Source organism: Haemaphysalis longicornis, unplaced genomic scaffold, assembly GCF_048455015.1.
Source record: "Haemaphysalis longicornis isolate Haplotype H1 unplaced genomic scaffold, Haemaphysalis longicornis Haplotype H1 scaffold_8, whole genome shotgun sequence".
Lineage (NCBI taxonomy): Eukaryota > Metazoa > Arthropoda > Arachnida > Ixodida > Ixodidae > Haemaphysalis > Haemaphysalis longicornis.
This window is the reverse complement of record NW_027526445.1, coordinates 148,984,913-149,010,310: the sequence shown is the minus strand read 5'-3', so window position 1 is coordinate 149,010,310 and position 25,398 is coordinate 148,984,913. Positions and strand designations below refer to the sequence as shown.

At 49.8% G+C, this 25,398-nt stretch overlaps 2 protein-coding genes across 2 annotated transcripts in view; both read left to right on the top strand.

The window, feature by feature from the left end:
* The window catches only part of LOC144149114 (uncharacterized), a 38,000-nt gene extending 16,609 nt beyond the window's left edge, over window positions 1–21,391 (top strand). The window contains exon 2 of the mRNA XM_077680654.1: window positions 19,595–21,391. Coding sequence (XP_077536780.1) covers window positions 19,657–20,481 — 825 coding nt within the window. The 5' untranslated portion in view covers window positions 19,595–19,656 and the 3' untranslated portion in view covers window positions 20,482–21,391. The remainder of the gene's footprint in view (window positions 1–19,594) is intronic.
* Window positions 21,392–21,457: 66 nt separating this feature from the next.
* Window positions 21,458–24,651, top strand: LOC144149115 (uncharacterized). Its single transcript, XM_077680655.1, has one exon. The coding sequence runs from the start codon at window positions 23,392–23,394 to the stop codon at window positions 24,136–24,138; it is 747 nt and encodes a 248-aa protein (XP_077536781.1). The 5' UTR covers window positions 21,458–23,391; the 3' UTR covers window positions 24,139–24,651.
* Window positions 24,652–25,398: the final 747 nt, after the last annotated feature.

Sequence of the window (25,398 nt, the reverse complement as noted above, 5' to 3'; positions counted from 1 at the left end):
TTTAGTGAGCCAGGTACCTAGGAGGAGGAAATAAGCTCTTCAAACTTAATTCCAGCTTCTAGGCCGTGGACTTTGTTAACACCGTTTTCCGCAGTGCGTACACGAGAGCTAAAAATTCCTGCGTGCGTGTAAAAGGTGGCATACTGGCACTGCAAGCTCGGAAAAGGCCTCTAAAGTAATTGTACTAAACACCATCGGGATAAAACAAAAAAAAATCTTGAGCCATTTCACTCTGGATCCCCTTCCCCTTCCGCCATACGCGTTCGAGTGGCTTGCGTCTCTCTCCTACGCGTTGCACCGTTGCTTCTTCCCTTTCGCTACTGTAGAGCAAAATCGTCTGCTATGGAACGCTTCGTGCTATGGAATGCTTCGTGCTTTAAAGAGATCGTGCATCACTTCTAATAAACGTTTTCACTCTTTGCTTCGCGTCCGGAAGCACCGAGAAAACTATTGCTTTCGCCAGCAAGGACCAGCAGTGCGTGATTTGCTCGTCGCAGCAGATACACCTATCGTTTCTGCTTTGCCTTTGCGGCTTTCTTTTTCAAGTAGCTATCGAATGCGTTTATTGCTGCAACCGATGGAAATCCGGCGAATAGCTGCTACACCGCTGTATTGACGTAATTCCAGCGGTGGAAGTACGCCAAGACCGGAAAATAGAGACTAATCTTTTGAGAAACTTTCCAAGTTACCTGATGGGCATAGAGCAGCAAATTTTGGATGAGATACTTTTCGACCCCCTAATCTATGGACTGGATGTGTTGGTTGACTAGGTTCTGCAGCCACTTAAAATTTTGAAAATGTTGAAAAAAGTGTTGCAGGGTCCCTTTAAAGACACGTGGAGCTTCGTGAGTTTTCAAGTGAGGACATGGAAAATCGCATAGCGAGAAATCCCAATACAGCGCCGCAGAAAAAAAGATTGCGGACCATCACGCAGTACGGACTGTACTCGCAGAGAGAGAGAGAGAACAAACTATTTCCGCAGGACCTAAGTCCAGGTCCTAATTTCAAAGTTCAATTCACCGGATCCACGTAGTACTCCAGAATGTCCGTGCGGATCCGGTGCACGTGTTTGTAGAGAGCTTCCTGGGCAGCCTGGATGTTTACTGTCGTCGGGGGAGACAACCAGAGCTCCCAGGAGGTGATGGAGGCGAGGGATGGGTCAAGTGATGGCGGGGTGCAGTCCCAATAAGAATGAGGGATGGATGGGTAGGAAGAACAGGTGGGACAGGAAGGATGACCAGGGCGCCGATAGATGCGGTGAAGAATGTGATGGGAGGGGAGTGAAGAGGTTTGAGCTTGCCGAATGAGGCACGCAGCCTCACGAGATAGACGGGAACTGGGGGGTGGGTGCAGGGTACGTGATAGGCGTTGGGCGTGTAATTGGTAACGGCGGGAAGCGCGGTGTTGAATACGAACAGTCGGCGGGTGGTACAAGGTTGGCCAGGACATGGGCGGACCCGGGAAAGGTACTCGGGTGAGCGCGTTTGCTAAGGCGTTTCCGCGCATGCCAGCGTGGCCAGGAACCAAAACCAGTGTGAAGCGGGGCCGAGGATTCGATGCAAGTATCGGAGTGACGAATTCAGTAGTGTGTGGGTGAGTCTCATGGTGAGCGAAATTACGAAGGGCTGACTGACAGTCGGAGAAGATATATACTGGCGTGCTGGTAGGAACAGTGAGAGTAGCGTGCTCTATTGCAAGGGCAATGGCGTATTCTTCGAGAGAGGTCGAACCCGGTGGGGAAAGAAAGGAAAGCATGGCAGTGTCTAAAGAAGGGAGTTGGAGAAATGAAGCCGTGCCCGTTGAGTTTGAGGGGATGTCGCTGGCGTCAGTAAAGTAAACGATGGAACCATGGGAGAGTAGAAAATTAATTCGTCTGGAGAGGGCCTGAACGCGCAGTGCACGACGAGCAGGGTGTCGATCAGGATTCATGTTGCGGGGCAAAGGCTCAACCCGTAAATTAGTGAAAGTCGCCCAAGGAGGGTGCTCCGGTGGTATGGGGGGTAGTTGCGAAGTGAGGTAGTTAAGTGTATTGAGAATAGCACGACCTTGGGCAGAAGTCTGCAGGCGTTCGAATTGGGCCTGGCGATGGCACGCAATGCGTTCTTCAAGAGTATTATATATCCCTAGTTCCAGAAGGGTGGCGCTGGGGGCGTAGGGGGGTACTCCCACAGCGATACGGTAAAGTGTGCGGAGGGAGGCCTCGAGGGACGAGAGCTGAGATGGCGAGGGTTGCAAATACGGAATTGTATATAGTATACGGGACATAACAAAAGCATCGATGATGCGGAGCAGGTGATGCTCGTGCAGTCCAGCTCTTCGGTTGGCGACCCGGCGGAGGAGATGGGATAGCTGAGTGATCTGATTGTGAAGTGTGCGCAGAGTCGGTACAGAGCTGCCAGCATAATGTAAGGTGAGACCGAGGATCCGAAGGGTGTCAACATGCGGTATAAGGCTGCCAAAAATTTGTACCTGAGGAAGAAAGCGGTCCGGGGCTACTCCACGCTTGTTACTGACTACGAGTAGAGCGGATTTTGAAGGCGAAATAGAGAGGCCGACAGACGTGACATAGCCTTGGATGACGTCACACGCTTGCTGAAGAGTGTCCTCCAGTTGGCCGGGACTGCCCTTGGTTGACCAGAGCGTGATGTCATCCGCGTATATAGAGTAGGAGAGAAGGGGGATGGCATCTAATAGTGGAAGAAGCGAAGCTAAAGCGATGTTAAAAAGGGTGGGTGACAGGATGGAGCCTTGGGGGGTACCAGCTGATAGATAGAACGGGGGGGAGGTAGAGCCCGGGATAGAGAAAGAAGCGGTACGGTTAGAGAGGAACGAACGGATGTAGGTATACATGCGAGATCCGCAGTTAGTTTTGGCTAAGTTAGCGAGAATGGCAGTGTGCTGCACATTATCGAAGGCCTTATGAATGTCGAGAGCAAGGATGCCACGGAGCTGAGAGGAGCTACGAAAGCCGTAGACGTCATGGGAAATACGGAGGAGGGTATCCTGAGTGGATATGTAGTGGCGGAATCCAGTTTGGGTGAAAGGGAGGGCAGAGTTGTGAGAAAGATGCCATTCAAGGCGCGTCAATGCCATACGCTCAAGCAATTTACCAACACACGACGTAAGCGAGATAGGGCGAAGATTTGGAAGAGTGTGTGGTTTGCCTGGTTTCGGGATCAAAATAATTTTGGAATGTTTCCAAGACGACGGCAGTTCGCCACATAGCCAGATGTGGTTAAAGAGAGACAGGAGTTCTGAAAGTGCGCTGTCGGGAAGGTTGCGGAGTAGTTTATAAGTTATTCGATCTTCCCCTGGCGTCGTGTTGCGGCGAAGGGTGTTGAGCGCCCGGTGCAGTTCTGTTACTGTAAAAGGCTGGTCAAGGGGGGACGGCGGGAAGTCTCGGCGTGAAAGCGCAGAAGCAGGAATGTGTGTACTAGTAGGGTACATGAGTAAGCGAAGGTCCTCTGCTAGTGTGTTAGGATGTTGCTTTGTCGAGAGGAGGATGCGGGGAACAGGGTGGACCGGTGAGGAAGGTTGAATGAGCGAGCGGAGGAGGGACCAAGCCCGTTTGGTGTTCATTGCTGGATTGAGAGAGTCACAGAAATTCCACCAGTTCGAGCGAGCTAATTGATCCGCGTAGGTCTGGGCTTCTTGTGTGAGGATGTTAATTCGACGGCGCAGGCGACGGTTGGCTTTGTTCCGGCGCCAGCGGCGAATGAGTGAGCGGCGCGCGTCCCAAAGGTGCACGAGATGTGGGTCTATAAAAGGGGCATCGGCTGTCGGGGCAACATATTTCGTGTGCCGATCATGATTGCGCATGAGAGCACAAAGCCAAGCGTCGGGATTAGATGGGTCAATGGTGGGGAGATCCGACAGGCGGAAACAATGCCAGTCGGTGAGAGCCACGCGTGATCCCGGACGAGGTTGGGTTCGCATAAACGGTAAACAGATTTCAATAATGGAATGGTCGCTTCCGAGGCTTTCGTGTAGGTGTGACCACGAAGGGCTGCCTGTGCCCTGGAAGAACGACAAGTCTGGGGAGGTGTCGCGTTCGACTGAGTTGCCGAGGCGGGTTGGGAAGGCGGGATCGTTCAGAAGACAAAAACGGCCCTGATTGATTGCAGTGGCCAAAGTTCGGCCCATTGGGCTGGCCTTAGTGTACCCCCAAAGGGGGTGTGGGCAATTGAAGTCCCCCAACACCAGCGTAACCTGATCCTTGGGAGGGGAGCGGGCAAAATAGGGTGAAAGAGAGGGTAGCGGTTTGTTTGGGCGATGATAGACGTTGATTATTTTGATGGTAAGAGCCGAATTTGGATCTGGTTTAATGAGGATGCCATGGGCATAGAAATGTGGGGTAGTGTAGGAAGTGAGGTCTACGGGGGTGTAGATGAGGCGTTTTGTAATAAGGGTGGTGGGATTGTCAGCAACACCTGTGTGATAGGTATCGTAGCCAGGAATTTGGGGGAGGCAGAAAGCTTCTTGAAGAAGAATCAAGTCCGGCTGAGGCGTTTGTGATGAAAGGAGAGTTTTGAGAGAGGAGAGTTTGCGACGGAGACCTCGACAGTTCCATTGCCATATAATTGGTGGATGAGACAGCATTATAATTGATCTTCGGTGTCCGAGGTGAAGCTAACGTCTCGGGAGCATGGTGGAGGGGGGCTGTTCTTGCTGGGTGGGGCGCGTTTTCGACGGGGCCGTTGGTCAAGGGCCTCCTCGATGGTGGCGAGGCGGCGATCTAAATGCGAGAAAAGATTGACCATGAGGGCACAAAGCTCAGGGATTGTCTGGGGAGCGGTGGGTGGGAGCGGTAGGGTAGGAGAGGTGGAAGGACCAGGCGGGGCGAGAGCGTTACGATAGGTGAGGGATGACGTTATTTGCGTGGCAGGAGGATGTGCAGGGTCGGTAGGTGCCCCGACGGAAGGCTGCTGGCTCACCTCCCCCTGTTGTACTTGAGTATGGCTTGGCAGGCGAAGTCGAACATGTTGGGATGTGGTGACGCGGCGATGAGATGATGGAGACCGGTTTTGGCGGTGGAACCGGAAGGCGTGTCGCTGCTGATACTGGGGCCGTTGTCGATGTCGGGATTGGGAGCGTTGTCGTCTTCGGGACGAAGATCGGTGACGCCGGTCTTGAGGATCTGAGCTGGTCATGTCGAGGGCAGGTCTCTGGGAGCGGCGGTTAGCCAAGCGACGTTGGTAGGCGCGACGTGCCGATTGTGCGTCGGCATCCATGCGTGTAGGACACTTGGGCGAAGTGCTGGCGTGAGCTCCCTGGCAGAGGTGGCACTTTGGAACGCAGTCGTGTTCCTGATCCGCTGCCAGGCCGGTGATATCCCGGGAGCAGGTTGGGCACAGCACGGTTGATGGAGGCAAGGGACAGACGTCCACTCGGTGGCCGATGTTGTGGCAGCGGGAGCAGAACTGGGCTTTTATTTTTTTGGGGGTAGCACCTGAATTCAGTGTGATGGTAAATCACGTATCGTGGGATGGTGGAGCCCGCGAATGTAATTAGGGCAGTTTCAGTGCGGCCCATCATGCGTGCTGAGATGATGGAAGCACCCGTGCTGATGAGGTTGGCTGCGAGTTCTTCAGGCGGGGTGTTAGCTTGCTCGCCATGGATCACTCCGCGGCAAGAGTCTGTGGGAGCAGCAAGGTACGCGCGGAGGGGAATGTCGGTGTCTTGAATGCGTAGGGATTGGAGTCCACGAAGCTTGGTGAGCGCTGACATTCTAAATGTGGAGACAGATATGATGTTTTTGTCCGGTTGTGGTTGCAGAAGGGTATCTTGAAGCTCGCTAGGTGTTAGGTGGGCGGCCGCTGCGATGGCCTGGCTTATTGCGATTGGTTTGCATGCTTTCAGAGATAGATTGGATGGTCTGAACACAACAGTCTGTAGTTCTGCGCTGCGTCGACGAGATCGATACACCGTTCTCCAACGCTCGGTATCATCCGGGGTAGGCATTGTCATCGGAGGATCGGCGGCGAGCGGGCAAAGCCGGTGCAGGGGCAGTGTTAGGCCTAGCGCCGGCAAGCACTGTGACCCACCTTCATGGTGAAGAAACACGGGCTCTCCGAGTGTTGACACTTGTGCAGGTGGTGACCAGGTGCTTCTAACGATGACGGAACACGCAGTCGTGGCCGTAGGTTTGATGCAGCATGTGCGGAGAGATAAAATTCTGAGACGGTTCAGGCAGACCAAGCGATCGGATCTTCGTCGTCGTCGTCGTCCTTGTACTCGCAGAGGCGCGCACTAACGGGTTCAATGTCCCTATCCACATTTACGTTCATTCACAAAAACAGACATTATCACAATGACAGTTTATGGCTACCTTATACTTCCTAGACTATACTTACCGCGGCGATGATTTTTGCAAAATCCCAGAGAGCAACCACGGCGCTTGTATAGAGCGTAATTCGCTATATAATGCGCTGAAACCCGTGCTATGGAACGCCTCAGATCTAACTCCTTCTATGTCCTGCTAAGGCGTATCCGAAGGTTTGTTGTAAGCCCTTGTAAAAATTCCCGGTTACTTTTTTTTGGGAAGAACCCAATACTCAGCGTCGTCTTCTCTGGCTAAGAAAGGTTACTTGTTTCCCTTAATAGCGTCGACATAGCAAGCAACAGTCAGACAATGAAAATTAGTCTTATTTGCGCCTTGGTATACATCGGCTTCACCTTTAAATAAAACAAGTGTTGTAGAAACTTACTTTTTGTAGTTTTTGCTGCCCACGAAAGTAGGCGCAACTTTCCTTCAAATTCACTAAGTTACAAAGTGTTCATTTTCTCATTTTGGTTCTCATTTTGGTATGGCTGCAACTTGGGCAAATTCCCTGAACACTATCACGTCTACAGCGCGAAAAAAACACGGATGCAAGCAGGGTGTGGTTACATCCTTGGCTTGCAGCTGATTGTTGATTATCGGTACTCTCCATAACCTCAAGACTCGTATACTTACGAAATACGTAGAAAAATTATGTTGCCACGGTAAGCCGCATCGTGCGTGGCTTAATAAATGTTACTTTAGCCTTGCGAGCGCGGGACCTTCTCGAGTACTGCGATCGGAACAGGAAAGCCATGGCAAAACGTTATAGCGGCCACATTCAGGAATTATAATCAAGGCCAAATGTGGAGCATGGAAGGCGACTCAGACGTCATTCGCTGAGCGCCCATAACCGAAGAAGCAGCCTTGCCAGCTTTCTTCCGAGATCCTGCTTATCCGTCAGCGAACAAGCTGCGTATCCGCTTCCTCTTACTAAGCGCCCCTCCCTTGTTTGCTCAAGAATCTGGCCACTTGAAAAACGTGCGTGCTTTACCGTACGTATGCGCTTGGCTCGGGATTTTAGCTACGGGGCCCATACATGTGAACAGGACATGGAGGGGACGACCTCCGCGTTCTTTCCATTTATCACCCTTTTTCTGCGTCGTTCACAAAACACACGAACCATTAAAGCGGGGAGCTACATGGTCGTAAGATGGGCGCACATACACCGCGAGGCCGTAAACGGTCTAACGCCAGCAGACGTGTTCGCGGGCAAGACGGGCAGCAGCCGTTTAGCGGTCGTGCGGCGCAGCATAAAATTCGCAATGAGCTTGGCTCAGCTGTGTGTACTTTCCTGTGAAGCGATGCTACACCAACGAACTTAACTTTCCCCCCGCCCTCCCCTTGGTTCTTTCTCTTTTCTTTTATACTATGCGTGACTAGGAGAAGCCTGCATTATGGCGATGTAGCAAGGAGGAATTTTTTTTGCGCTGTGTTCATTTTTGTGTCCCTCCGTCATATACCCAGTTAGAGAACAGCACAGGACAACAGGGTGGAGACACCGCAAGGAGAAGAGGCCACGTTGCCATGGAGTCGACAAGTCGGACCGCGGCTCGCCAGCTACTTGTGCCTCGGCGCGTATCGAGACTCCCGCAGCCGGTTGTACAGAGGGCAACACACTTGTCTATAACACAGGTATCGTACATATAAGCTTATCTTGCCTCTGCCGAAAAGCATTTGAAGAAAACTACTGTGCCATTCCGAAGCCTTAAAGATATATTTTGACCTCAGCATTTTAGTGAATAGTTTGAGTTCGCAGTTTTGAGAGGTAACTAGTTGAACTCAGTGTTATAGACAAGGGTGTTGCGCACTGACGCGCTGTACAACCGAGCGTGCAGCCCGTGCAGGCAGCAAAAGAGGAAGGAATTGGAATGACGGCGACGCCATCCGTATACTGGCGGACTACAAACGAAGCGGAAGTCTGCCAATGTCGCTGCTAAAGTGCGCAAATGTGACCACTGAGACAGCTGGAGCGCTGAGCGCGCATGGCACTGTGTACGTGGAGGGTGCGAAGAACGCTGCTTTGCGTACTGTCGAACCCGGAGCAAGGCGTGATCAATGGCCCGAGTCTCAAGTTCAAGAAAGGGAGGGACGGTATGTTCACGTGTTGTTAAATATTTACAGATGAATAAATTCCCTGATAAATCTTCAGTGAAATGCGCAAAAAGAGCAGCAAAATATATTGAACGAAGTTTAAGCCCACGGAAGCCTTCAGATTGTCTGCTAAGACAACTCATTTCAAGGCGGTTTGACGACTCACGAGTGAACATCCACAAATGTTGGTAAAGTGTCGTAACGTGAGCTCTTTTTCAGTTTGGTTTCGCTAAACGTTATACGGCCGAAGTGTAGTCAGTAACAGTGTCTCTGAGGCCCATTACCAGCAGCAGAGGTTACGGTAGCCAATCAGACAAAAAAGATGAAAAATATGGCAGCCACGCATGGCTTTTAAGCGCAAAGGAACTTGCCAAGACCAAAGAACAAGAAGATTATGTATTTTCTTTCTCTTCCCGTTCACCATACTACCAATGCCCCATCAGAGCAGATATGTTTCGCAGATACTCGAAAGCCTGCAAAAACAAACTCCTAGTCCTAGGCGGCTCAGCTCGCAGTTCATTTACAACAGCGAGTGGAAGCGGTTCTCCGATAGACAAACCTTGTCTGCCAATCTATAGACACCGGGTCTGATTAACAAGTAACCCAATCGGCCCCATATTGGGACAGAACGAGAGATGTAAAAATATCTGACGCCGCGCGAAACACAGAGCGGGGAGCGACGTCCATCGTGGGGATTAGTCACAGCCCGTAAAAGGGTTGCGCGCCGATGTCGATGTGCTAACCCAGCACCTCGATATCGGCGGGCATTGTGAGACGGGGATTTCAAAAAAGGAACGTCATCCTGTACCTAACGAAATACGTACAAGGTTCCCAACCACAACAATTACAAGAGAAAATGCATTTACGTTTGGCGAATACCCCCACCATCTCGTTTCAATTAAAGAAATAAAATAAGGAGGCCAACACGCATCAGTTGACAACCCAAGAAGATGCTAGCATGCCGGCTTTGTAACACTGAACATGGGCTCCGCTTACGCAGCAAGCGTGCTTGACACCTCTGTCGCTTCGGCACGACTCGTTAACGTGGATTGCAGTTAGCGATCGACGTGACACCTCGCGTGGAAGTGGCATGTTTTACTCTCTTTTTTTCCGCGTCTCCTTCTGAGTTCGTTCAGCAATCGCCCAGAGCGACAATATACCGCTTTGCAATTCGCTCGACGTGTGTTTTTAGGGGCGAAGCTCCTTAAGGCGTGGGTCTGTCCATCCTCGACGTATGTATGTAGCCACCTCTAGTTTAGTTCTTGGATTGTTTACTAGATGGCGTGGCTACCTCTAGTTTAGTTCTTGGATTGTTTACTAGATGGCGTGGCTACCTCTAGTTTAGTTCTTGGATTGTTTACTAGATGGCGGGGAGCGTTGTAGTAAAATCCGTTCGCTGTTGGCGCGCGCTCGGAGTCGCCCGATGGATAAGGCTGCAGATGTGCGAGCCCGCGAGGCAGAAGCGCTCCGTGAAGCTGCGCGACGCCGCCGCCAAGATCCTGCCGTACGAGAGCGGGAGGCCGAAGCGTGTCGTCTGGCTGCGCGACGACGCCGCCAAGATCCCAGCGTTCGAGAACGAGAGGCCCAAGCGTCACGGCAACGGCGCGAGGACCCTGCCGTACGCGAAGCGGCACGGCTGCGGCGCGAAGAGGATCTCCAAAACGTCAGAGAACGGGAAGCGGCGAGAAAGCGCGCGTATCGGCAGGCAGACCCCGATGCAGTGAGAGCTCGTGAGGCGTCTGCAAAACGCATCAGACGAGCTCAGCCCCAAGGTGCCGACGCGCGGTTTAAGCGAGACTTTCTAGACGTTACGTTCGGACACAGATGTAGTGGGCGAACTTTCACTGAAGAGTCACGGTTTTACCGATGATTTCCCCTCAGGAGCTTCGCCCACTCATCATCAATCACCCCGTGGATATGCTGTGAATTTTTTTTATTGCAATTATCGGACGAGAGTCTGGCGGCGCCTCGTTACAGGCCGTGCTTTCGCTTTGTAAACGCTGCCGTAGACGCGGTAGTGCCGTCTACGACGTGCCGCTAATGCGTGACACGCCGCCTCTACGGATACCTCGTCCGGACGCTGTACAATTTTGGCAAAGCGTTTTGTTGTCTTCCGCGGATTGTTCGCCTTGTGACAGACAAGCTTTGCGTGGCCTTGAGAGTTACGCCTGCAGATACGCGTGCGTATATGGCCGCGGCGTGGAACCGGCAACAGTATACACATAAAAGGCTTGTGACCGACCCCAGTGCTACAAATAGCACATTTCCGCAGCGCGAACAAAAAAAAATGGGGATGAACTGTCTTTTAGTGTATATTTTGCAGTCCCTGCGCTGGCAGGAGATTCGATGATGGCATGTATATAGGCATATGAGGTTGTGCGGGGCCTGTCTGTGCCTTGATCCCGGAGAGGGCTGTCAAGGCGATCCCTCGAGATTCAATTTCCGTGGTTTTGTCAGGAATGTTTTTACGGTTATTAAGCTATTGACTCTGATGTATGATTGAATGAAAAAAAAGTATCTTTTTTTCGATAAAGATGGGTATTTTTACCGCATTCTGGGACAACAACATTGGAATTTTCGCATTGTATCGGAGCTCATACGGTTATAGTTATAGCAGCTATTAAAGAAGTCTTTCTTGGGCTACCTGCACGCCAAAATGTCCGTCTGTCTGTCTGTCTGTTACTCGATTCAGCTGACCCGCCAAAGTGCAACAGAACCTACAAAAAAGGTTTATATACCCACCACGAAAAATACACGCCTAAGTCAGGTGGCAATTATCATACTTGCAAACATTGTGAACAATAGCAAAACAGTGAGCAAATGTGTGGTAAACAATCGATACATACGTCATTTAGGCAGTGTTCGTTTATTAAAAAATTCATGGATGCTTGATTTTTGCGATAGCAAGCGCAATATTACATCCACTGCAAAAAAAAAATCACTCCTTCTCCCGCGGTCACTTGCGCCCTATAGCTCCTGGCGGAATGTTAAGAAATGAAACGATAAAAGTAACGAAAGGTTCTACTGGATAGGCTGCCCGTTCCGCTTTGGAACGCAAGTGGAACAGGGCAACGTGGTTCTATAAACATGTAGTAGAGTGCCTCGATTCACGCGCGTCTCCGCCGTACGGCATATCTGGCAGCCCTGTCATCGAAGCACCCGGCCTGGACTAATGAAACGCTGTAAATTTATATTGACTTGAACAAACATCTAGCGTTTTTATCGTGGGTTAAAGCAAGACGGGAGAGGAACCGCATAATAGGTGGGCGGGAAAGAAAACGGAGGCATTTACTTGACAAGGGCGCGAGACGACTATCGTCTTTCGTCCACATTTGCAACGAAATAAGCAGATACGCCACCACTTTTCTACAGGTAACGAAACAATTTGAAGGGAAGCTCCAATTATTTCACAAAGAGAAAACAATGCTTACAGGTTAAATTAAGTTACAGCTATTTTACGTTTCTGATGTCGCGTTCTGTGAACGAAGGATCAATGCGGTTGAAACATTAAGACGAGTTATAAACTTTACTTCAGGAATTGTGATACCAACTGACAAAAAAATTTTATTACCCGGTTACAAGGTCAGAGTAAAATATGCTTTGAGATGAGGTTGAGGGCAATGGATCAACGAAGGTGGGCAGCTAAGGAATTTAGTTACCTATACTTGAAAAGCGTGGACACGCAGTGGTTAAGAAAGACTAGAAGGCTAACGATGAAATACGGAAAGAACAGTGGGGAATCCAAAACAGCCAAGGTAACCAAAAAAGAGGCAAGGCAGATTGAAACGAATAAATGGAGGGAAAAAATGGAAGCTAAAACGTCGTTAGAGATGTACAGGGCTGAGAAGATGAACATCAGAAAGGAAAATTTCTACGATAATTCCAAGGGCAGTGCTTTGCTTTTTGAGGCTAGAGCAGGTTGCCTGCGAACTAAGAGTTTTGTGGGGAAGTATTCACAAAATGATGGGGTATGCGTGGTCTGCGGAAAAGAAACAGAAACTATGCGGCACATCGTGTTAGAATGTGGGGGTATCCATCCAAATCTACATGAAGGGAATATTGGGCTTTCAGAAGACCTAGGATTTAAGGGTATCACAGAGGAAGTTAACTTCAAGGCTGTCGAGGGGACGAAAAGAAGATTAGAAGGCTGGTGGACGAAAAGCAGACAGGGGAATGTTGCCTAGGACAGTTACCACCTGTAACAGGAAAAAAAAAGTATTTTGTGCCTAATAAGCTTTTTTGTGCCTGCCCTAAGCAGCGCTAGTATTGAACCAAAAGTGTAAAACATAGGTATATTAGTCCTTTTTGGTCAGATGACATGTCATCACCTCGATACAAAGGGGAAACCAATAGAAATCACCATCATAATCATCATCAAGGTATGCTGTTATTTTATTTGTGGTTTTAAGGAACTGAAACCTTACAAGGTGTCTTGCTCTTCCTGTCAGCTTCGTAACATTATCTTTCAGTGGCGTTAGAAGAGGATCGTTGAACGATGAGCGGCGCAGGAATGGAACTTGAACTCAGTTTGTCACTTAGTTGAGCCAGGTTAAAGGATATGTTATGTTAAATCCCGCATCAAATTATTAATATCATGCGTCGCCAGTTCGCGTTCATGCTGTCATAATTGCTTACCTTCTTTTCATTGCCCGTAGCTTCACGAAAATGTAAATAAAAAATTAGTTATAATACACTAGCGTTATTACCTCTAGCTCTCCAGCAGTGATAGTGAAAATTTGGTGCTAAACTCCACCGGGTCTCAGCGGCTCCTTGTAGGGTATAACCAAGGAGGTTAAAAAAATTGCAATTTTTTTAACCTCCTTGGGTATAACTAAAAATTACCCTGTTGTATAGCCACGTTGAACCACATGGCTCATGTGGGCATCACTACGTGCGCCTAACGTTCCACCCAAAACACCCAGCCGCATTTAAGAGCCACGAATTACCCGGCATGTATTGATACTAGTACCTCGGCGACGTCTTCAGGCGTGCTGCTAATGCCACCAGTTACTGGTGGAAATGCACTCGTTAAATACTCTTTCAAAGTTTTGGTATCTGCCGCCGTGCCCAGGTCTACCAATGTAACAAGGTACAGAAATGCTGAAGTCAATGTTAATTTCATCCAGCCCCGCGTTTTCTTCGGGTGTTACAAGTAACAGAAGTTATTCACTGAGATAGTTTAAGCAAATAAAGTTGAAATCGTTAGCAGCCGATGTGAGGTACTTCATCAACAACAAAGTTCCAATTTAACGCATATTTTCGCGTATAAAGTGCTCCTATGTAGCGTTAGGAGCAGTCGATGTACTGCGAATTCAAACACGTACGGCGACGGCTTGAGAAGCCCTCAAAACAACAAAGAGCGACATTTCCTACCTCTAAAGGGTCACCCTAGGAGGGGAACAGAAAAGTAATGACGAAGAAAAGAGTACACAAGAGACGATAAGAAGGTTCACCCCTTTACTTGCAGCCATTGAGCACACCCTGGGGTAACATGAAGAACACGACATTGAAAAGCTGGCCCTGCCCTGCATGCTGCAGCAAAAAAATTTTCTTGGTCAGCAAGCAAACTTGAGTAGACGAAATCATATAGCAAGTAAAGAAAAAGAAATGGACTAGGGCTGTTCACGTTGTTAGACGAATCGACAACAGGGGAACCACTAAGCTAACAGAGCGAATTCCGAGCCGCCAGTCTAGAAGAAAGGGAAGGCCAATAACCAGATGGGGGGCAGCGCAGGACTGGAGCGCTTCGAGGTCAATGGGAATGGCTTTCGTCCTGCAGTGGATCTGAATGGGCTGTTGGCGATGATGATGATTACTGGATGCTGCAGATGACTCAGGGGCGAGGGAGAAAAGGATGTCTTTCCCGCGCCTTTTTTTAGGGGCGCTACAGCGTGCTGGGCTTGAGACTTGACAGAGCGCGTAAACCGGAAAGACAAGGTCGGTCCTAAGTTCTGTGAAGTCACGGCCATGTCATCTCAGCAACAATGTGCTTTTCACGTAAATGGCGGCAGCACCTCTCCCTCCCGCAGTGATTAATTTTTGAGGTTGCTAGTTACACCTTTGCTAGTTAAAATGGAAACTTTGTATCGTTGGGACAGAAGCCAGGAACGAAACGAACGTGTATTCAACGAACACACAGATTATATATAGTCGTCGGCATTAACAGGCACGTGTTGCAGTAACCTTAACTCAGTCAGTCATGGCAAGCGGATACGTGCGACGTATACGTAGTCTACACGACACGTCTTCCTCTGTTCAATAGTTTCTAAAGCACACCTACAGGATGCCCTTGATTGAAGTTGCGTTCGTACTGTAGCCATCTTGGTCGTCGAGTCACCCGCTTGACAGAGCGCGCAAACCGGAAAGACACGGTCGGTCCCAAGTTCTGTGAAGTCACGGCCACGTCATCTTAGCAACAATGTGCTTTTCACGTAAATGGCGGCAGCACCTCTCCCTCCCGCAGTGATTAATTTTTGAGGTTGTTAGTTAGTTCAGTCGGGTGTGTGTGTGCCACAGTGTGTGTCGTTGTTTCTGGCTAATCATCCTCGCTTTCCGGCTCATCACTGTCGAGGTCGTTGCGTCGAAACGGCTCAAGCGTTAGCATGTGGTTTCTCTGGTTCCGACGAAACACTTTGTTGTCTTCAGTAACCACGCGATACGATCTCGGTGCTGCCATTCCTACAACTTGTGCCTTGCAATTTCATTCTTTATCTCGTGTCCTCACTACTTCCCCTTCGTTGAGCACTGGTAGGTCCTAGTGGACGTCGAGTTGTCTATGCTTGTGCACCAAACTTGTGCGTTGCGGAGTGAAGTCTGGGATCCGGGTTCATAGCCTCCTTCCTTGAAAAAGCTCGCCCGGGGAACGAACGTCTTCAGGTGGCGTAGATCGATAGCTGAGCAAGCCCAGCCAGAAATCCTCGGGAGTATCTTGAGTTTTTTTCAGGATCCGTTTTACTATCTGAGCAGCTTTTCCGCAAGTCCTTTGGACTGGGGAAAGCCAGGACTCGACGTTACGTGCTTGAACTCGTACCTGGACGCAAAGGTGGCAAACTCGTGAGACGTGAACTGGGGCACGTTGTCAGTATATATTTCCACTGGGATTCCATAACGCGCAAAAATGATACTCATTTTGGCAATAACCGTGCCTGACGTGGTGTCTCTCAGCTTTTCCACTTCAGCAAAGTCTGATTGCGCATCGAACACGCACAAGTACGAGCTTCCCCCGTGCTGAAAGATATCAGCGCCGACTCGGTACCAAGCGTGGTCGGCGTTTGTCTGAGCATCAAATTCTCGCTTGGTTGTTTGTATGCGTACTTTTGGCATACCGCGCTACTCTTGACCATATTTTCAATATCTACATTTAGTCAGGGCCAAAACACCAATGGTCGAGCTCTTCCTTTGCATTTGTTGATGCCCAAACGCCCTTCGTGTATGCGGTGAAGCATTCGGCCCTCATACACCTTGGAATGACTACTTTTGTTCCTTTTAGCGTCACTCCCTCTACTAATGACAGGTCAGCAGCAGGAGGTTTCATGCAGCCATCAAGATGGCCACTGCCGTTGATATAGACTATCACTTTTGCAACTCGGGGTCACTTGCAGTGGCGCCAACTAAAAGATCCAGAGTTCTTTTGCTTAACAACTACGAGGCTGCACTAACTGCTTGAATCTCTATTTCTTCTGTCGCGCCACTTGTGTCCCCTGGGTGGTTGATGGGTGACGACCTTGAGAGCATGTCGGCCAGCAGCAGTTGTTTTCCTGGTACAAATTCAAGCAAATAGTCGTACTTCACCAAGCGCAGGAAGAAACGCTGAAGACGCGGTGGCATGTCACCAATTCCTTTGGATGCAATAGCTAACAGTGGTCGGTGGTCTGTCTTTATGGCTATCTTGCAGCCGTATACAAAGTGGTGATATTTTCCACAACCGAAAGTTATGCCCATGGCTTTTTTTTCTATTTGCGAATACCTTTTCTCAGTCTCATTCATCACCCGTGATGCATACGCAACAGGCCGCTAGCTGTCACCATGAACTGTAGAAGTGCAGCGCTGAGTCCACTCTTGGAAGCATCAGCACAGATTGTAGTTTCCTTGATAGCATCAAAGACAGTGAGCAAAGGCGCGTTGCTGAGCCATGTCCAGATATCTGTCCATTCCTTCGCGTGGTTGGCCGAACATTCAATCTTTGTGTCTTTTTTGATTAGGCTGCGCAAAAATTTGGTCTTTTCCTCGAGACTCGGAATGTATTTGTCAAAGTAATTGGCCGCGCCCAACATTCTGTGCACCGCGGCTTTGTCCGCTGGCTGGAACATTTCAGTAAGGGACATGCTCAGTGCGGAATTTTGCCTTATTCCGTCTCGGCTGATGATGTCCACCACAAAATCAACTTCAGATAGCCCGAACCTGCATTTGCTTGCGTTGAAAGTCAAGCCAGCGTTTTGTGAGAGTTGCAGTGCATTTCGAAGTCGGGTGTTATGTTCTTATTTAGTACTGCCCCAGACAAGGCCGTCGTCGACATAGACACGCACACCCGAAGCCCTGCCCAATATCTCGCTCAAAGTTTTTTGAAATACTGCCGGAGTTGAAGGCATACCGATGGACAGTTTCAAAAAGCAATAGCGACCAAAAGGAGGGGGGGGGGTGCAAAACGTGCATATTTTAGACGTGGCCTCATCCAAAGGAATTTGCTGGAAATCCGAATTAGCATCAACGCGAAAAAATACTTAGCGGCAGCGCGCTCAGCTTCAATCTCTTCACGCTTAGGCATCTGATAGTGCACACGTTTTAGGCATTCATTGATATGTCTAGGATCAATGCATACACGTACTGTGCCGCCCTTTTTGCGAACAATGACAAGCGGGCTCACCCAATCCGTCGGTTCGGTCACTCTTGTGATGATGCCGCCCCGTTCCTTATGGTCCACCTGTTCCCGCAGTGGTTCTTGTAGTGCCAAGGGTACGCGCCACGCTGGCTGCACTACATGGTACCGAACCGGTGCGTAAGACCATCCGATACTGAGGGGTCACACAGCTTGTTGCTTGAAACAGTTGAGGAAATTCCTGCAGCACTCCATCCGAAGTGCTGTCGTTGACTGCTTCTGCTGACCTAGCAACCAGTACGAGCGCCTCAATTGCACATAGTCTGAGTACTGCTGCCTTTTTGCACTATGAAGAAGTCGAAATCGCCCAATTTGTCCTTCATAGTCACTCGTAAAGTTGAAACACCGCAAAATGGAGCTGCAAGACCGCAAAATGGAGCTGCTCGTCTTCAGACGTTGCACCCCCTTGCACTTTCGGTAGATCGAGTAAGGCAGCAAGTTAGCTTGGGAGCTTGTGTCCACTTTAAAGAAGGCGTCCTGGCCGGCCACTTTTGCGCTAACGATCCAGTCCTTCGATCGTTCCCTAGTGCAGGTCTTGACATCAAAAATTTCGAAAGTATCTTGCACGTTGACCACTTCGCCTACTGTAGGCCTTTCCTTGCAACACGCCGCAAAATGATTGGCGCCTTTACATACAAAACACGTCTTTCCGAACACTGGACACCTGTTTCGTTCGTACAACCGGTTGCCCTTTAAGCACCTAAACGGACGCTTGTTTACTGACGGGACTTGTTTCTCCGCCTGACCCCACGCCTCGTTCTGCTGACCGGCCAGTTCCGCCGCCTTGCAGATTTCCTCTGTCTAGAGAAGCGTGAGATCTTTTAGTTTGAGGAGATTTTCCCGCAACTGTGGGTTGTATATACCAAACACGACCTGGTCGCGGACCATTGTCTCGGTTAATCCAGCGAAGTTGCAGCTTCGGAATAGCTTTCGTAGGTTGCTCAAGAAATACTTAAACGGATCAGCTTCGTCCTGGGTTCTTGACCGGAAAATGCAGCTTTCGAACACTTTATTTTATTTTTCTTTACAGCACTCTTTGAACTTCCTGACGACCGTCGCGTAATCATGCATGCGTTCGGCCTCCAGGATGGTAAAGTTGTTGAACACCTCCAGCGCGTCGTCCCCAGCAACACTAAGTAGAAGTGCAGCCTTGGCAGCTTCTGAACTTGGTTCTTTTGTCGGTGCTGTCGCTTGTAGGAACAAGTCGAACTTCTGGATGAACAGGTGCCAGTTTTTGGAGATGTCGCCATAAAAGTAGCAGGTGCTCCGATGGGTTGACTAGTTCCATTGCGAGAAGTTGCTTTGAAAACAACGACAACCTGCCGCAACCGCATCAAGATGCCGTACTTGCTGAAAAATTCCTTTTTCTGACACCATGTATCGTTGGGACATAAGCCAAGAACGAAAAGAACGTTTATTCAGGAACACACAGAGTAGATATAGTCGTCGGCATTAACAGGCACGCGTTGCCGTAATCTTAACTCTGTCAGTCATGGCAAGCGGATACGTGCGGCGCATGCATGGTCTGCACAATACAAAAGCGTTAAGTTCAGGCTTGATAACAATTCGAGGCATGGCAGTAGATTAGCTGATAATTGCATCGTGTTCTTATTTCATAATTTTATCCAGTTGCCAATATTTGAGCTGAACTCTGTCCAAAGCTTAACGACAAGTCATTATTTAATTTAGTGTTTGAAAACGCTGGATACGCGCATTACGCGATCTCAAAGGGCGAGGGGCAACTAGTACTTGCGCTCCCTCCCCCACGAAGTCGTTAAAAGAGGGGAGCACATCGCGAGTAAGAAAGTCAAAGACAGCCCACCCCCCACCATTGGTCGAAGTGGCCAAAGTGAAACACAGCTGACCTGGCATGGAGATACGAATTAAGTCGTAAAAAATTTCCACGCAAGAGGCCTGGTGAGGAGATGGGACAGGGTGGGTGGGAATTGCATCTCCAGGCGGTGACGAGGTGGCTGGCTTGAGCTTTAAGCGGCAGCGTCCACGACTGGTCTCCTCACCGCTGGGACTCTTCGGCCCAGCACCTGGGTTGCATCTGACAAAGCAATAAGCAAATTTTGGCAGTCATACAGCACAATAGCCTTCCAAATATACGAGAAGGTTGATTTGAACTTCAGACAGCAGGAGCTTCTCTTTCCGCAATCATGACAATAGCCGTTGGCCGCGCTTAGCTAAATTTGGGAGCAAAGACATTTTTTGCAATGATAAGAATGTGGCACTTCCATTTTATACAGCAACAGTGAGATTTTTTAACAATGACGTTGATGCCCTTTTTTACCCTGTCGCAGATCCGGAATATCCAGACCTGCTCCTTCCGGACAAGCTGACCCTCCCCAAGCCAGTTCCAGTCATGGACGTCGACAGTGTGGCGCTCGAGTCCTTCCTGGAGCTCAACTTTCCCTCCGACCTCAACGTCTCCCCGTCCATCGACTATCCAACGCTCAGCGCAGCCGAACCAGCACTTCAGGCGACGATAATCACCCAGTCCCAGGAGACAAATGTCCATCTTGATTCCAACACGATGCCGCAGTTCCAGACTACGCCGAAAGCCGCTGCTATGAGCATTGTCCCCGCAATATCAAGCACAGCAACGTCCGAAGCGCAGCCAACACAAGTCGCGCGGCCTTCTTGCGGCCGTCCGCAGCGGTCCTGCCGACTTAACCCTGACTACAACTTGAGGCCAAGGTCCGTCCAAGCACGCATAGAAACGGAGCAGCGACAAAGGCAACAGCAGCAGCATCAGAGTTCAAGGAAGGAGCCTAAGCCCAAGCAGAAGCCTCAGCCGTTGTCGAAGTACCGGAGGAAAACGGCTAACGCCCGTGAGCGGTGCCGCATGCAAGAGATTAACCAGGCGTTCGAAAAACTGCGGGCGGCCGTGCCGGCCCTTCCAGGAACTGTCGTCGAGGCCGAGAAACCTGGCGACACGAGCAAGCTTACAAAAATCACCACTCTAAGGCTCGCCCTCACCTACATATCTGCGTTGACGCAAGTGTTGAGGGAAGCCGACGACCGAGAAGAAAACGGGTCCGAAGTGCATTCGGTACAGAGCATCGATTCATTGGAATCTAGCCTGGACTTCGGAGATGACCCTCTTTTGATGCCTTCCGACCTGGTCGGTATGATTCTCGATTCCGACGGTGATAGCCTTCAGTTCAGCGACGCTTCGACGCCTTGAGCATGGTAGAGGCCAGGCGAAGCCGCAACAAGTACACGTCTTTCACCTTCCTACGAGCTGAATTCTGACACCGTGGCCTCCGCAATGTTGGCCTGTCGTCTCTGAGCTCTGACGCAATTTTTCCAACGCCGTTAATAGAAGCGCTGCCTCCTAAAGTGTCGTAAGAACTTCTCAGGTCCAGGTGGCACTGCAATAATTTGTGCCTTGTTGTATTCCCAACATCACTTCCGAACATTCGGGCCACGTTGTAGAATGGAAGACACCGCGGCGGAGAAACTCTTCGTCTTCAGAAGCTGGTTTTTCTGGAGCTGGTTCTCCTGGAACTTATTCCAACGATAGATTAAGTTATGTTATTTGGAGAATTATTTGTGCACAAAGTGCGCCATGTGCCAATGTACAAGAAAATGTTTTTCGTACTCATGTTTACCGGTGGAAGAACCTGTGCTGTGACAGGAATCCCGTCGCTTTGCTTCTAAGCTAGTGGCAGTCACTGCAAAGCCTATTTCTTCGCGTAAAGCGTATGCGAAGTTACAGGACCTTGTGCGTCATCTACTCATCCTTTCTTCTGCTTTTACTTCCCCGCAGAGATGCAGACGATTTTCTACACTCCTGGTAACTGCTTGTAAGGGGGAGTGCAGTTTTCATATGTCCCATGATTTCAAACGTTGCAGCTTCACCAATGTGCCATGATGTTTGCAATGAGGTCACACGCAGTGCTGAAAAGTAATAACCGTTGTGCGCGCATTCTAGTCAGCCTGTAGGGTTGGTTTTGGGCAGGTCTTTAGGAAGGCAGCAGTTTGCAGAAGGCGTCGAGTTATAATGGGTAGACCGCAGTACGATTTAATATGTTCTGGCGGACTGCGAACAATTACCTGGCAGCAGGCGTTTACGCATGTCTTGATCGTTATTACAGCAGTGCTACTAACTATAAATATGTTTACAAGCTGCGGACTGGTTAATGCCATATAAGTGAGACATTAAACTGAAATAGCCGGGCTAGGTGGAATTTTGCTGATGGTAGTGTCCGGCAGCGTGATATTAGATTTTGGTATTGCTATCTTTTATACGCTGTTTTATCGGTCTGTAAATATCATATACCTTAGTTTGTTCTGCAATCTGGAAGCTTTGCTTGTTTTCGTTCAACTTTTCTTTTTGCAATAGATGCCTGGAAACTTGCAATCTGGCGGCGTCCCAGAAGCCTTGTTAAGTGATTTGAGCATAACTTAACGCAAACATTCATCCCTCTATTTAGTTAAACTGCCCGAAACCGCATTGTATTCGTAGCGCCGGCATTGCAGGGACTACGTAAACTTGCATTCCATCCATAACGAGCATCTTGCCGATAACTGAAAGGAATGGTCTGCGGATTTATGGATAACCTAAAGATGTTCGGACAGTGAATTAGTTACTGGACGGTTTGCATACTCGTGAATTACGCGCTGGTCGTGTATTACACAAGTATCCCTCTCCATTGCTTGGCCACTCAGGACATACTGCAGGCTGTTCTGCTATCCTATTTGCTGTGTGTCAAACTGTGGGACTGTTGTGCACTTTCTTAGATGTATTTTGTTTGTATTATGGAATGCGTGTGGCCAACAAGATGTGTATGTTGTGTTCAAGAGTTTGCTGATACAGTGCGGAGGGAAATATTTCAAGTGTTGCATGCAGGGGAGGGCGCAGGCCTTTCACGTTGGCCTTATATGAAGGTCCGATTTTGAGAGTAAAGCGCCAAATGGCCTAAGTTGGGCAAAATCGAAATAACCTTATTCAGCTAAGATCTATTGATTTCTCTTGGTTTTCAAATGGAAGCACAATGGTGTAACAAACATAAAAATGAATGATGGGGACCTGAATCATCTTAGTGTACCCAGGGACCGCAGTATATCCTTCGCCGGTGGGTTCAAAGCGGCGCTGACAGTTCGCACGTATAGACAATTTCATCCCGCATACATCGTAGAGCGAATTCCCGCCTTGCCTTGCCGTTCAATATTCTTAACAAGAGAAGAGGTAGTGCCCAAAACACCGATCGCAGGTGGGTTCCGGAAGGCTATTTTTCTAATAGAGGAAAAAAAATTACGGAACGCCCTTTGTTGTGATTTAAGTAGACGTAATAAATGCCCACAGGTTGCTTAATTTATGCATAGAGCTGCTTCACAATACGGCACGCCTAATGACGTAGGTGTAGTTTCGGCGGGAAAAATCGTAGTTGGAATGTTTCATCTTTGCACGAATTGTGTTGTCTGGCAGACAGTTACGAAGCTAAGAAAAATGCTTCAGTGCCTTTGGGCACATAAAGTCGTAAATATATAGTTAAACTGCTGTATAGCTGCCTTTGGCAGCTTAGCAACGTCATGTATTGTGGGAGTAGTTCCAGACACCCGCGTTGGCCAGATCCAGCGCTGCGACAGAGGATATTCAATGCCCGTCAGTCAGAGAGTCATCTAACTTTCTTGACAGTAACAAAAAGAAAGTGCCTTTGTTATTGAAATTGCCAGAGCGGCGTCAAACTTCCGTTTGTAGTAGTAGAAATGCACGCCTCTGTGGTAAGCGTTCAATCCAAATGCCCCGTGAAGCGCTGGTTACGCGAATGAGTGAGTGGATGATCGTGTGTCCGAGAATGTATGGAAGTTGGAAACCGTTGTTACGAACCGGGCCCAAAGCAATACGCGTGCTGGCGGACACGGCTCGCCATGAACCATATCGGTGAGCTTCTGACACAAAAGTTCTCGTCCCTTACGTGAGCACGCACGTATGTGGTTTAACGGCCATTGACAATCTCAAGGAAATATCCTGTGCAGTGATGCATATTGTTACGAGAAAGAGACGGAGTGGACAATTGCCCATGCCGCCATGTTTGCCCACCTTCGAAGAAGATGAAGCGCATCGTTTGACAGCCGCGCTCGCGCCAAGATGGCAGACGCCCATTCTTTGCTGTGTGGCTGCTGTACACCCACTCGCTTGCCTTTGCCAACCGAGGCTGACCTGGACTACCTGGGGTGGCAGCTTGAAATGAAGCAGTGGCCGCAGGTGCACCACAAGAAGGGACACGGGGGCCGTGTCACTGAGGCCAAGCATGCATCGCGCCAGCGCCCGCGGAAGCAGAAACCAATGGAACACCACCAGAATGGCGGTGGGGATGCGGCGTCGTGCCCCGCCCTTGACAGTGAAGCAGCAGCGTGCCCGGTGGCTGACACCATCGAGGTGAATGCGTCCCCCCTTACTGATGCTGATCTGACTGACATCATAGGGCTCTCACGCGTATACATCTGGACCAAGGTCCCCTCAGAGGATCAGGATGTCTACAGGATCCTGGGTCCCCGGCGGTCGCACCTGGTCCAGAGCGTGTTCGTAAACCTGGCCACTAACCTGTCGCGGGAGCCGCACTTTTACCATCAGATGGGCTGGGAGCGCGCCATTGTGGATTACCTCGACCCGGAGAGCGAGCTGCCTGACCTGATCAAAGCCCAGAGCGCCAAGGAGCAGCGCCGGGGCAGCTCGAGCAGAAGCAGCAGCGCCAGCTCCTATGAGACAGATCTGGAGGATGAAGACGGGAGGAGTACGCCAGCGCTCCAGAGGAGCATGGCCAGGCCGCCCAGACCAAGAAGGCGGCGCCCCCCGGGGCCGACCCGCTTACCCACCGTCCGGACCCGGGTCTAGACGCCATTCCAGCGCAACGCCTCCCCGCTGAAGGACCTGACCAATGGGGGCCCCCTGAAGACGAGCGCCGGTGGATGCAGCTGCCCGTGCGCCATCCACATGGCCCGGATCGTCAAGACGCTGAAGAAACGTCGGCCTGGCCCCTCTGAGGCTGAGGTCCGCCAGCACGTGGACCAGGTGTGGACCAGGTGCGCCTCTTCCGGTGTGGTTTCTCGTTCATGCGGCTGCGCGAGATTGTGGCCGCCGTCCTGGAGCACATCGACAGCGACCTCTGAGGCGGCAGCAGCAGCAACTCCCCTTCAAGGCGGGATGTGTGATTGTCCACTTCGTCTCTTCCTCGTAACAGTATTTTGTTGATTTTTTGCGGTATACAATGCCGTTGCAATTTCCTTTTTGCCTTTTAATAGTCCTCCAGAAAACGACGTAACGGGGTTGTCGTTGAATCCTTGTTTATATTTTTGTACCGAGAGAAATGTTTTCTGAATCTCATTTTTATTCGTATATTTCTGGAAATAAAAGAGCAATAAAGGATGTTTATTGTAAATGGATTCGCCCGATCTTGTTATCAATTTGTTAATGGTTTATGAAGAAGTTAAGTGCGGGGCACTTAAGGGTCCCGTGATGTCGTCCGTCCAATGTCGTTGGGAGTCAAAAACCTAGGTTGATAACAAAACTTGTCAAAATAATCACCACGCCACCTTCAAAAAGCACCCTTCGACGTTCCCGAAATGGCAGACGACTGCACTCAACAACAAGAACGTCCGATACCTAGACCAACCGAAACTATACCAAACCACCATTATTTGCGAAAAAAACATCCCCCTCGCGAGGGGCACGATCAAATGCAAAGCATTTCCGCGGGGGGCGCGCCTGCAAGTCTTATGGATTACGTATTGGTTGTTGTTGTCGTAATTGTTGTCTTCCAGCGTAGACATTGTCGATGAAGTCGATGGTGAAACGTGAAACGTGCCGTGAACCCCCTGCCGCGGCTATTACGCAACGTGGAGCGGCTATGACGCAACATGGCGCGGCTATGACGCAACACAATCCAACACAATCCACTGTAATCCAAACCAATCCAAATCCACGCCAAGCCAAGCCAAGCCAAGCCAAGGCAAGGCAAGCCAAGCCAAGCCAATCCAATCGAATCCAATCCAATGCCCTTCGCGAGAGAGTGTTATAGCGCCGAAATCGCGCCACCACACGAACGCGTGATGCGAACCCAACGCGGCGAGAGAGGTGTTGCGCACGTCCCCACTT

What these genes read in the sequence shown, in the direction of transcription:
- LOC144149115 (XM_077680655.1), top strand. Translation starts at nt 23,392, where the DNA reads ATGGCAGACGCCCATTCTTTGCTGTGTGGCTGCTGTACACCCACTCGC.